A 13,214-nucleotide genomic window follows, 5' to 3' on the forward strand; every position below is an offset into this window, starting at 1 on the left:
CAGGCAGTTCAGGATAATCAGGTTAGGAGGTAGTTGGTGGAATCAGTTTGAGCAATTTCCTTGGTAACTACTCAGTTATGATCTATGGCATTGAATCGAACTCAGAGCATCCCAAGAACAGGGGAACCTGAGGTTGAACCTCCCAGGCAATTTCCACGGAAGTCAGCATGTAAAGACTTCTGTGGAATCCCAACATGCATCTTGTCTCCTTGGGCCATTCTTTTTGGCTCAATTTGTCCCACTGCTCAAAGTTAAACTGATATTAGAATGAAGAATTATGAAGCAAATAGCCTTTAGTTGCTGAACAAGCAAAATTTTATTTACAAAATATCCAAATGTACACACTAACTTCACACAGCAACAAACAATTTCTAAAAAACTAATTTGAAAATGTGCACTGTAGTACATTAAAAATATTAGAAAATTAGACAAGGTTTGTATTATAGCTTAAGTTTTCTACAGTTATTTTTTGCAGCTTGATGGAAGAATGTGGAATCTGTATCTCTCACCTCTGCAGTTGCAGGGTTGTAACTGAACTGGAATAAGTAAAGAAACCACACCAAAAAACTAACTTTTATGAATGCCTTTATGAATTCAGGCATCAAGCAAACTTAATTATTGTCATTAGCTAGTCCCAGATGATACTTTATACATGCCTATGTATTATAACTTGACTTACATTAGATGCAAAGGCGTCAGAAATTTAAATTATCGATATGTGCTGATTTAAAACTCAGAACTGCATGAGTAATTGCATGACCATAACAATGGGGAAAACCTTTTTTAAAAACTTGCATTACAATTTCTATGCAGATACAATATCGTACAGTGTTCAAAATAAGACTAGCAGCTAGCAAAGTTACTGGTAACTAATATTCCGTTTCGATTTTTGCTAGTGAGCTAGAAGCATAAAATGTAATGTTGCAAGGAAGTTAACTAAGAAGTTAAAAGTTTAAATAAAATAATAAATTAAGACGTTTTGAAGAAAAATAACTTATCTTGTATGTCTTTATATTTGCAAATATAAATTGCAAGTCACCAGAAAATTCTACTAGTTGTCCAAATAATTTGAAACACTGACCTCACACATCTATTAAGTAAATCTCATTCAAACAGTTATATCATTTTTGCCACATCAAAATCACTTTTATAGAATAATGAACTGGAAGTTTTCGCTCTTTGTGCTCAGTAAGGTGGAGGATGTAACACTGAAGAGGAATTTAATCCTACTGGCAGTACAAACCAAAGTCACATTTTCTGTAGTCACTGTATTGCAAACCAAATCTAACTTTTCAATTAGAATTTGGGTATTAAATGCTTATCTATGTAAATACACCTATTCACGCACATGTTTTGCGTTCGTATAGATTGCTGTATTTCCCCCATACTACGAAGCATTAATTAACCTCTTCCTAAAATGTAGTACCTTTAAATACTGGAAAAGCATTTCTGAGATACATAGCAACTGGAATTTCCATTATATCCTGGCTATCCAAAGCCGAGCCTTTTGAGCCCAGTGACATTTCCGTTAATTAATATTTAGGTAGATGCACTGAAAATGATAGATTTCAATTAGCTCGTGACTTTCAAAACTAACAAGACAGGAAGGACCTTTTTCCCTTTCAGTCATTTCTATCTGAACCTTACAGAAAGTGAAGATGTCTGAAACCAAAGCAAATCACACTCAATGGTTTTTGTTGCATGTTTTAGTTGCTCTTCCAGTTACTACCCTGTAGAAATAGCTTGATGAGTGTGTTGCTTTAAAAATATACATTAATTCAGTTTATAAGCTTCAGTTGTTTTTTTGGTTCAGCCAGTTGTTAATGTGGAAGGATCCTGCCTTAATGATTTATCTGACTTGTGTATCTAAATGGCCTTTTGTGCTCCCTCTTAAAGATACAAGAATCATATTATTTCAAGATATTTGGAGATACCCATTGATCCATCAGAAAGCATAGATTACAAGGAATGGATCAGGATGACGTCATGCTTTGTTAAACGTAAAACAAGTACAAAGAATTATAAATCGAACATAAGAATGTTTTCAGAGCTCGAATTTAATGCAAGAGGTTGTCTCACCAGTAGGATATTTTTTCTGATTGGTGGTAAAGAATCAGACTCTACTAATCTATTTGGATCCAGACTAGATAAATTCAGGATCTGAAATTTCCAGCACCACTGAACTAGCATGCAAAAATAAAACAAACATTGGATAACAGTAAGCAATCACCTCCTGGAGCCAAGTCAGCGATTCAATTAAATCATGGTTGCTTTGCATCCTAACTCCATTCATTCACTTGTGGGTTTAATATTCCTTAAAATACTTTGTGCAATTAAAAACAAAACAAAATTAAGACTCAATAAAACAACTGCAACCAACATGGCTATTTGGTGTTACATTTAGTAAGCAGTTCCAGGTATGTCAACTCTACTAGGTTTTCTCAGTCAGATTTAAGGCTCATCTCACAACCTCACTCTAATTTTACAGCAAAGCTTTCCTGCACTCAAGTGGCTATAAACAGTTACTGCGCTTGTGCAAGATTGGAGAACATGAAGCATCGTTCCCAGAAAGAGGGCCTTACTATGCATGAGTGGGCTGGGTTCTCCAGAATATAAGCTCTATTTACGCAAAGACTGATAGGAAATAGAACTGTAGAATCGGAAGAAATTGAGAATCTTTTTTAAAAAAAAAATCATGAATAAAATGTAGGTGTTACAAATAACCAAAGCAAAACCATGTCAGACATGATAGAACATAGGCACTGAGGCATAAAAGCAAAACAGTGATTACATTCTGCGGAGGTACTGGCTTGTGAATTTGAATGCACATGTTGCATGCAAAATCCCACCACTTAACAGAGTTTATTTTCATCAAGGATGGCACCAAAAATTAACATTAATAGCAACTCTGTGCTAGAAAGCAGCATAAAATTACCCAGAAGTCTTGAAGCATGTAGGGGCTTTCAAGCACAAGCCCAAATTTGAAGGAGAACAGACATGATAATTAATCTTTGCTGTGACTGAAAACGAACATGGTTTAATGCCATATATGTGCAGAGATATTAAATATGAAGTTGGCCAAAACAGCTATCAAACCAGATATGCCTCTGTTGTCAAGCAAAGGTGACATACTCAATCTTCTCAAGCTAAAATAGTTATAATAATTGCTTTCTTACGCTTTCCTTTCTGAAAAAAAAAGTAAAATAAATGCAACTTGCATTTGGAAAATTTGAGAGAGAACTGGAAGTTGATGAGTTCCTTTTTTCTGAGCTCACCAACTAAGTCCACTTTTCAAATAAATGGTCCTTGATTTTCAAATAGCAGCGGGATAAGCAGAGAACTAAAACTACATGCATTATGTACACTGTAATACTACATACATTAGTGCACACTTGAATTTAAAGCTACCCTAATGGTGACTATGTAATCACTGTTAATTGTTGTAAAACCCCATTAGTGAACCAATGTTATTTCGAAAAGGAAATCTGCTGTCCTTGTCCAGTCTGGCCTATGTGTCTCCAGATCCACAACAATGTGGTTGACTATGAACTGCCTTCTGGAGAGTTACAAATGAGCAATAAACATTGGGCTTCCTTGTAACAACTACATTTGAGGAACAAATATTTAAAAAAAATGTTTAGGGAGACGTGTTAATTAAATAGATAAGGCAAGAGAGTAAGGAAGCAGTAAGAGAAATAACGATCAGAGTGGGACAGGAAGGAATAAAACGAACAAACTTAAACATGCATCATTAGGTAAGGCTAGAGGTTAAAATAGTTGAAATGACAGAACTTGTCCACTTTGGCAAGAAGAACAGAAATGAAGAATATTACTTATGTGGAAAGAGATTACAGAAGTCTGAGGTACAAAGGGATAGCTGTGACCTGTAGCTAAATTGCAACAGTTAATATGCAGGTAAAGCTGTATTCTTCTTTGACTCTTCATGTTAGACCTTTCACAAAAATGCAACAAATGTGGTGATACATATTTTAATGCAATGAGTGAAGATATTGAATTTACTACCAATTCAACAAGCTCAACAGTTTTGAAAGAACATACTTAATTTGTGATGAAAAAATGTGCAAGTGGGTAAAATATGCATAGCTCACTGGTTCACTTTGGAAAGTGCAGTAACCAGAAATATTACAAAAATATGATTGTCACAGAAGTAATGTCATCAGTAACAATGACAGCAATACAAGATTAAAATAACTTATACTAAACATTGAAATACAAATACTGAAGTTCTATAAGGAATACTACAACATTTATAAGTGTGAACAAGTTGATGCAAATGGGGAACACATTAATCTGTCAAGATGGCATTCAGGCTTGGGCTGATAAAGTGGTAGGTTTGTGCCACAGAACTATTAGGTAATGACCCTCTCCAAGAAAACAGAATTTAACTGTTGTGACCTCATTAACATGACTAAATTGTGTCAGCACATCAACTGGCATTTGTGACACTTCCCCATAGTTTAAAGGGACATTGTCCCCCACTATCAACTTCTAAGTCCTGGGGAGTTTAACCATCTACCAGAAATTTAACTGGGCCAATAATAAATAAAAGCAGCTACAACAGCAGATCAGAGACCAGGAATTCCGTCCTGATCCTTCAAAGCCTGTCCACCATCTGCATGGCACCGGTCAAGTGTGAGATACAATGTCTGCTGCACTGACAAATGCAAGAAACTTTAAAATTGATAGACTGCCACCTTTAGGAAGGAAACTATTGCATATTTGAGCTTGTCAACAAACCATTTGACTCAAATGTTAAGCAACTAAAATACAGTTGGCACAGGCCCATGATAGGGGAGACCAAGTTATGAACACAACTGGTATCTGTTGAACATCACAAAACATTCCCTCAACCCCAACGCCCACCGAAAAAGGTCTTAAAACAGGCAAATAAAATCTGTGCCAGAAGCCCAAATCATCAGCCCTTTCAATTCCCTGATCCCTCCATGCAATGGCCCAATTTACCACTCTCTGGGATTGATTTTTTTTTCCAACTATGGACTTATTTACAGTTCCACTTGTGCCCATTACTGGGATCTGGCACTGCTGGCACTGTTAGAACTGCCAGCCAACTTGACAGCTGATGAGAGCAAGATTCCTACCAATGACGCACAGAGGTCAGACCCTCATTCATCAAGGCTGTCTGGACAAATTTATAGCTGTGGGGAGACCTTGTTCAGTGGTCAATCTTTTTGGGACTGATAGTTCTTCCCATGAATGAGCAGTACCCCCAGTCCTCATACAATTGAGGCCTTGATGGCTTTATTCTGCAGAAGTCCACTTGCCATTGGTCTGAGTTTTATTAACCAAGGGATGGCCACTATTTAACAAATTATTGCACAACCATAGCTCAAATCAGCAGCTTGCATGAAAATACCTTGCTGTACAGGAACCTTGTTTTCCCATGAGCTCTGGGAACTTGATTCAGGATCAAATGGAGGCCAGAGCCCGGGAAAGCATTCAATGATATAATCTTCCCATGTGGCTGCCTCCATCACCATCCGATTATGGATCACATACAGGTTCCTGATCCACTAGCCCAAACAGAGGAGCCACAGCTTTGAGTTCACGGCAACACTAGCAGGAGAAGTGGGCACTGTAAGAGTGTTTCAGTATGGAGGCGGCCTAAGTTAAAATACCAGTGGCAAAACCACTATCCACCTGAGGTATAGTTTTGGGGCAGCATGTTGGACCATTTGCTGGTGGTCTACTCTTTGGTGCATGATTCACCAATAGCTCTTGGCCTGGCTCAGTTTAGTCTCTTTTATTGAATATCCCCCATATGTAGCAAAGGGTCAGGGGGGGGAACTGTGCTACTAGCTGTAGAATGCCTGAATGCTTGGAAAATTGGGTCTGCGAACAAGCCAATTTATTGGTCAGTTCAATAGGGCAGTCAGCCATTCCTGGTTCTTACCTATCTATAAGATTAACTTGTTGATGCAGGTATGTCTCAATGTACCTCTCCCCATTTCTCCAGGATTCCCAACCTCCAAGCTTATCATCACATGAGCAGGAAAATTCAACCCAATGCCACTAGAGTTTGGACCTCTGTGGGAGAGATTAGCGGAACTCAGCAAAATGCTACAAGGAGCACATCCTCATCATCATTAGAATATAACCCATGCCATGGGTAAAATGTACACCAGTGAGATGGTGGAGCAGCAAAAGAAAAACAGCGACCACTAATACAGTATCAGTAGTTTGTGATACCAGTAATCACCAGCCCAATTCCCCATTCACCAACAGTCTTGTATCTGATGTTCCCTCTACCAATGAGCATAACATCACAGTGCCTGCCTGGTATAATGCAAATTAAATGTTCCAAACTAAATTTATAAATTAAACCATGCCAGATTAATTTCCCTTGTGCATTCTGTTAGGTGCTGACTTTTCTTGCATCTTTCTTTGTCCTAGGAGTCCAAGACATTGTTAACTCTGGCTGCTGCATGTTTGGTGCAAAATGGTTGTATTTCAGTGATGACATTGCAGAGGGATTGGCAGCAAGAGCTTCAGCAGTTTTTGGCCTTTTCTGTTCTAGCTTTGGGTCAGTGCAGTCTGCCTGGTGGATTGACTGTCAACAAGCAAGGAGACAAGGATCTGAGGATGTTAGCTATCATCATGGAGATAGGACAATAGATCTGTTCTATACAGAAGAACTGCCACACCACTGGGGTGGCATCTCAGCAGTGTGTGTGAAGCACAGATTGCCAGACACCAGCTCCTCTGTGATTTGGTCTAGTATTTGAATATATCCAGGGTTTGATGTCATTACATGTTCCCTTTTGGAACTGAAGCCAGTTTATTGACTCCTGGCATTGACCTCCACAGCAATCTGGTCCAATTGCCCTTGCAAAGTTTGTTTTGAGAGCTTTAGGAGTCCTATCAAAAATTCGCATTGTTCCTGTTCTCTATAAAGGCCTTCTGTTCAGCATCAGCAAATCTTGGAACCCACTTTCTGTCACCAAATGTCAATATTGAGTGTTTGCCACGTCAAAAATCCCTTGTTAAACAAATTCCAGCAACTGTGTCAGCCACATGCACCTCCCTTTAAAGAAGGGTGGCTCAGTGGTCAGTACTGCTGCTTCACAGCACCAAGGACCCAGGCTTGATTCCAGCCTTTGGTAGTTGTCTGTGAAGTTAGCATGCTCTCCCTGTGTCTGCACAGGTTTCCGGCGGGTGCTCTGGTTTCCTCCCAGCATCCAAAGACGTGCAGGTTAGGTTGGTTATGGGATTATGGGGATAGGGTGGCAGTGTTCTTCAGTGGGTTGGTATAGGATCAATGGGCCAAATGGCCTCTTTCCTTACTGTAGAGATTCTGTAATACTAAGTGCACACCTGTGTCAAGTAGGATAGCCTAGCTTTTACTCATACTATCCTCTTGTGATTTTGAATCCTCTGCTCAGACATACAGCCACTTAATATGCTTAGCCTTGGCTGCATGCTGTAATTATTTAAGCGTACAGAATTTGCACATAGCCTGAGGTGGAAGCAATGGCCTCAGGGAAATTCGTGAATTGCAATCCTTCTGTTCATTTTCAGATCCTGTTCAATGTTGCCCCTGATATTTTTTCAGTGAAAGGGCTATGCTAATTTACTTGATTAAAATCCTCTTTTATTTTGAGGTTTTGAGGTATGTTGAAAATCTCAAAATTGTGTACAGTACATGTAACATTTCTCTGTACTATGCTCTGAAAATAAGGCAAAACGTATTTGCTAATCAGTCCATACTGTCATAGTGTGATGTCAAATAAAATGTCTCATGTAATTACCAAATCACCAATTTGCATCTTTGGCATGTAATTCAAAGTGCTCAACAGTTTTACAGCATCAATCTTCTGAGAATTAAGAATATATCAACAGGTGTAATTATCTTCAAACATCACTGGAGGGCTACAACTGAGCTTAGGGCCAAAGAGCAAATAGACCTACATAACCCCTTGATGACTATATGAAAAGAGAGGTTAATTTGCTGCTCACAGTGCAGGCTCTTCTTTATTGGTGACCACATTGCACAATATACTCTGTTCTGTCAACCCCAATTTTCCAGTTCCATACCGTTTTGATATATCATCTTATTCTCATGCTAACATTTCTGTCCTAGATCTGCAGGGTTCCAGTGAAGTTCAGAGACTTCTGGATTCAACACTGAGTTCACCAACTTCAGTGCATGAACCCTGTCCTTCATTTTGATTATCCATCCCTTCCCACCAGCATCTTGTTTGCATAGATTTGCTTTCAGCAAAACCAACCTATTTGCACTTGTTCTGTATTTAGATCGCTCCTTTACTACTATTAGCACTCCTTTTGTCTTTTTCTCTGGGCACCCTCACCATCTGTTACACACTGAAGAAGAAATTGGATTCAAAATGTTAACTCTATTTCTATTTCCAGAGATGCTGCCAAGCTCATTGAACCTCTCCAACACCTTCTGTTCTTATTTATGGAAAAAAAGTTCTTTGTCACTGCATTTTTTTTATTGTTGTGTGTGTGACCCTGCGTATCTCTGTGTGTCTGTTGCTGGAAAAGCCAGCACTTTGTACTTATCCGGTACATAAATAGTTAAGAATACCTAGCCTGTCCCATTTTAAAGCAATTCTTATGAACCTTATTGAGCCAATTAGAATGCTGTAAAATACATACTTCTTCTGAGGTAGAGAATTAATTGTAATAATGTGTTACCTCAAAGAATTAGATAAGACAGACAATATTCTCAAGAACCTCTAAAATTCTAGCATCTAGTAATTCATACACAAGCCAGTACGGATTAGAGTTAAACCATCAATTTTTGTCCCCAATTTTCTAAACATATTTTCAATAGATTACAGTAAATAGGCTAAATATGAAACTGAGAATACATTATCCACTGTAGATGGCTATATATAGTCAGACACAGGCATATACAAAACACACTGGTCTGGACTTTGTAACTGGTTGACCAAAGCATGTCCCTTGCCATTGGAAAAGATGTAACAACTTATACAGCTAGATCTGCCTTTTGTTGTCATTCCTTTCACTGTTAACTTGAAGACACTTCCAACAATCAAAAGTAGTGATGACACCAAGTAGGCTATCACACAGAAATTCTCTCAGGCAGCAAACCCTGTAATTATCCCTTACTTTCCAATCAATTTATCAATGACAAAATGAAGGTTGATATATACACATGAGATTAAACTGGAGGCTGAAATATAAACTTAAAAAAAACAATTATTTCACATGTCTATAATTTATATAATGGATAAATTGAACATTTCCATGAGTATTTTTCAGGCCAGAGAAGGCGTTCAGCAATGACTATGAACTGAGTACATCAAAAATAAGCCAATTGCACATTATTTCACAAGGTATAACTTTAGCAATATTTATACAGCAGGATCAATAACATAAAAGTGTGAGTTCACGTAATTTCTAAAGTGGGCTCTGAAGCTTTCTCTCTAACAGTGTGCCCTGTAGAAAAATGAGGAAATCACTGACAGCAGCTTCTGGATTTCCCACATTTAGCTACAAATGTGGCAACACCAGTAGTTGCTGATAGTTTCACAGTTATATTGACACTGAATGTTGACAATTTAGTTATAACGGCAACTGCAAAATCCAAGCCCCTCTGCCACCTCTCTGTTTACAGCATCTCCCACTAAATTTACCATCTGCTAACTGTTAAATTCGAGCTCTGATTAGCAACAACATAAATGATACACAGGACTGGTGAAAGGTTTCTTCACTTGATTCTATAGTATTCTAGTCTTTCCTGTATCATTTTAAAAATATGCCTTAATCTCTTACAATGCAAAACGACCTCAAATATTAAAAACACAAACTGTAAATCAAACAATTCTTTGACACAGGCACCCCCACAATGTACAATATTTGTAACATAGAAAAATGTAGGAACAAATTTAAACTGAACAAAAGGTACAGGTACACACTAATGATATCAAATAAACTTGTTACACAACTGGTTATTTGACTAACTGAGTTACCAGAACTCTCTCCAATGCAAAGTGAATGTGATCTGTGCCTAGGTGCGAGAAGTTAACTTATTCAGCAGTTAATAGCACCCTATTGAATACTAAGAATTGAGCACTATCTATGCACAGATAGAGAAGGTGGCCTGTGCAGAAGATGATAGTATCTGTCAAAATGCTAAGAAATTGGCAATCTCTTTGCACAGGTGAGAAAAATAACCTGTGCCAAGGAACACAGCACCTTACTGAATGTTGGGACGAAGACACTATTTTTGCCCAGATGAGAAAAGGTGACGTGTGCAGAGGATGATAGTACCCTACAGAATGCTGGGAAGTTGCCACTCTCTTCACCAGATGACAGAAGGTGACCTGTACAAAGGATGTCTGTTTAGATCTCTGTGCAGGCAGTTGCTTCATTTCTCTGTGAGTGAAAGTGCTATTGCTGCATGTAATGCTGCATCTTCATCAATGTTGTAATCCTGCAACAAATAACAGAATATTAAAAGTGCAAATTATTACAGTCCAGTAAAATATAAACTTTATTAAACAAAAATTTTGTACTCAAACAGATGCATGCTTGGTTTTATTCTTAGTCTTAATTCACTAGATGATGAAAGTCATTGTATGAAAAAGGTATGATAACCCACAATTTAAACAATAAAATGTGAGCACTTATTGTGGAGATGACCGCCGTATTCACAACTCCCAAACTCTGAATTTATTTACGTAAATCTAAAAATTGAATTATGCTAAGCAAATTGTTAACTACAACTTGCTTCCATAGCAAGTGTCTGTGTCTCACGGTCAAAATCAACAAATAACCATTGTTTTCTTCACTTTCAAAAACATTAAATTCCACAGAATAAATAGAGTTCTTCAATGGTTGTACTATCATTACTGGTTTAGTTTGTGCCTAAGAAAGTCTCACTTGTGCTCTGCACATGAGAAAGCTCATGTGCAGATATCAATGGAATATACAGTATAAAATAGTAGAACATCTTAAATTATAATACAGCACAACTGCTACATTGTAAAACATTATTTGGAAATGAACAATGGTCATGACTTACTGTATAACATATCTGCACTTTTAAAATGACAGGGCACATAGCATCAACTGTATAAAGATATGTAATGGTATCTTGTTCATGATTTACAGTATAGGAAAACTGTAAATATGCAAACAATAACTTTTTTTATTGAAATGACAAATAGTAAAAATATTCAAGTTAAGTAGTTGTAGTTAACCTAAATTTAACTGTTTGGTATTATTTGGAATAAAATAAATCAGGACAGGTTCTGCTGAATAAGTAGTCAATAATCTTTTATAAAATCCTAATGTTTTCTAAGTTACTGACACCTAGTTGTAGAAAATAGTAACCGGAACCAAACACTCTAGATATGCTCAACAGGTCTGTCAGTATACACCCTACAAGTTAGAAGAATAAGAAATGGTCTAATTGAAACTGACAAGATAGCTGTGAAGATGATAATTCACTGGATGGATAATATAAAATAGCGTGTCAGAGAATATGAAAAGAAGGGACTGGTCATTCAGGAGCAAGGATAAATTTCTTCACACAGGTTTGAGCATCTTTGCAGTTCTCTACATTAGACAGCTTTTGCTGCCGAGTTGTTGAGTGAATGCAGAACAGAATTTTGGGTACTAAGGGAATTAAATGACATGAGCATAGCTTGAGAAAGTAGAGTTGAGGTGGATCATCCAAGTGGGAACAAATTAAATCCAGTTTTCCTCACCTGGCATTTACATGCTCATGCACTTGCCGGAAGTCAAATCAGGAGTGGGGCATTCTGACCTCTACTGTTCAATGAACCTATTTGCTGGACAGTGAATTACAAATTGAGATGCTACAGTAGAGAAAATATTTCTCTATTATGCTCAAGAACCAGCACTCACCACAAATGTATCATAGGAGAACTTGTGCCTGTGAAGCAGGTGCTGAAGGAAGTTGGCACTCTTGTAACTTGGATCTCCCCAAGGCATTGCCACACAAACTGGACATACCTATTCAAACAAGTGATTTAAAACAAAACAAAATCAAGTATGTAGAAGATGAAGTAATAACTACCAGTCTGTTTTCAGTATTTGTTAGTCTCTTTTGCTGGGTTTGCTGTATTGAAAGAGACACTCCCAAAGCGTAGGCTGTACAACATGCCTTGCAGTTTCCTCAACCCACTTCTCTTGTTTTCAACAATTGACCATGAAAATATGTATTGTCATCTCTTCCCTGGCTTTTCAATGTTTTCTTTCCTTTTAATAGGAGAAGTTTTTGTAAATACAAATGTTATTCAAATAAACTAAGATATTTTCTTAATCTTCAATCTTGGTTCACCTTTCATTTATAAGTTTTAGAAAATGTATAGCATTTTTTAAAAATCAAAATTCTTAACAAAGGGAGTGAATGTTGACAAAATCATTTTTAGATACTGTGGCATCTTTTACTACCAGTTGATGAATACATCAGGTTTTTGAAATTGAAGATAACAACCAATTAAAGAGACTGTGAAACAACCCCATGTAGGCTGGTGTTCTGTCACCGAGTCACCTTTTATTTACACATGAGCAATCCCTAACTGTAGCATTGCCTCATGCACAATGAGGCACCAGAGTGGCAGTATCTCTGACATTCTTTTTATGTCAGCTATGACTCCCTGCTTGGGCCAGATTTACTAGTCCCAAATCAGGGAACTCATTTTCTTTTGAGGTCCAGCTGGTTGACATCATTACATTCACTACATTTTGGAAACTTATTCCAACAGAGTCATCAAGTTCAGTATTTTTACCCCACAACCGACAGCAAAATCAAACGGAAATATTGGCATAGCAGGTTATCATAGTCAACACTGATACAAAAGAATGATTAAAATTACAACATAAATAGTGCCTGTGAACAGAAAATACACGCTTTGCCTAGAACTTTCAATTATACTAGAAACCCCACTATTTAACCTGGAATAGATATGAAATCAGGAATCGAACACTTACCACTTTGTTGGGATCGTTACGATGATTTTCCATGCAATGTTTGACTAATTCCTGTTGGTCAAGGTTTCGTGCGCCACAATACGGGCAGATGAATGTGGAACGGTTTGGAATATTGCTGAAGGAAAACAAAATTTACTTCCATAATTTGTATATGTATCTTTAGCACAGTAACAAGGCAAGGGAGGAGACTGCTGGGGCCTGGCATATATATTTAATATAGGCCA

The 13,214-nt window shown here is 37.6% G+C and overlaps 1 protein-coding gene across 1 annotated transcript in view; it reads right to left on the reverse strand.

Annotated features, from left to right (window-relative positions):
- Positions 1-352: 352 nt before the first annotated feature.
- The window catches only part of LOC125459696 (E3 ubiquitin-protein ligase RNF166), a 56,236-nt gene continuing 43,374 nt past the window's right edge, over positions 353-13,214 (reverse strand). Inside the window, exons 4-6 of the mRNA XM_048546426.2 lie at positions 12,991-13,105; positions 11,902-12,009; positions 353-10,462 (exon numbers count right to left, since the gene is read on the reverse strand). Of these exons, the coding sequence (XP_048402383.1) occupies positions 10,397-10,462; positions 11,902-12,009; positions 12,991-13,105 (289 nt within the window). The 3' untranslated portion in view covers positions 353-10,396. The remainder of the gene's footprint in view (positions 10,463-11,901; positions 12,010-12,990; positions 13,106-13,214) is intronic.

This window comes from Stegostoma tigrinum, chromosome 16 (genome assembly GCF_030684315.1).
Source record: "Stegostoma tigrinum isolate sSteTig4 chromosome 16, sSteTig4.hap1, whole genome shotgun sequence".
In the NCBI taxonomy this organism is placed as follows: Eukaryota; Metazoa; Chordata; class Chondrichthyes; order Orectolobiformes; family Stegostomatidae; genus Stegostoma; species Stegostoma tigrinum.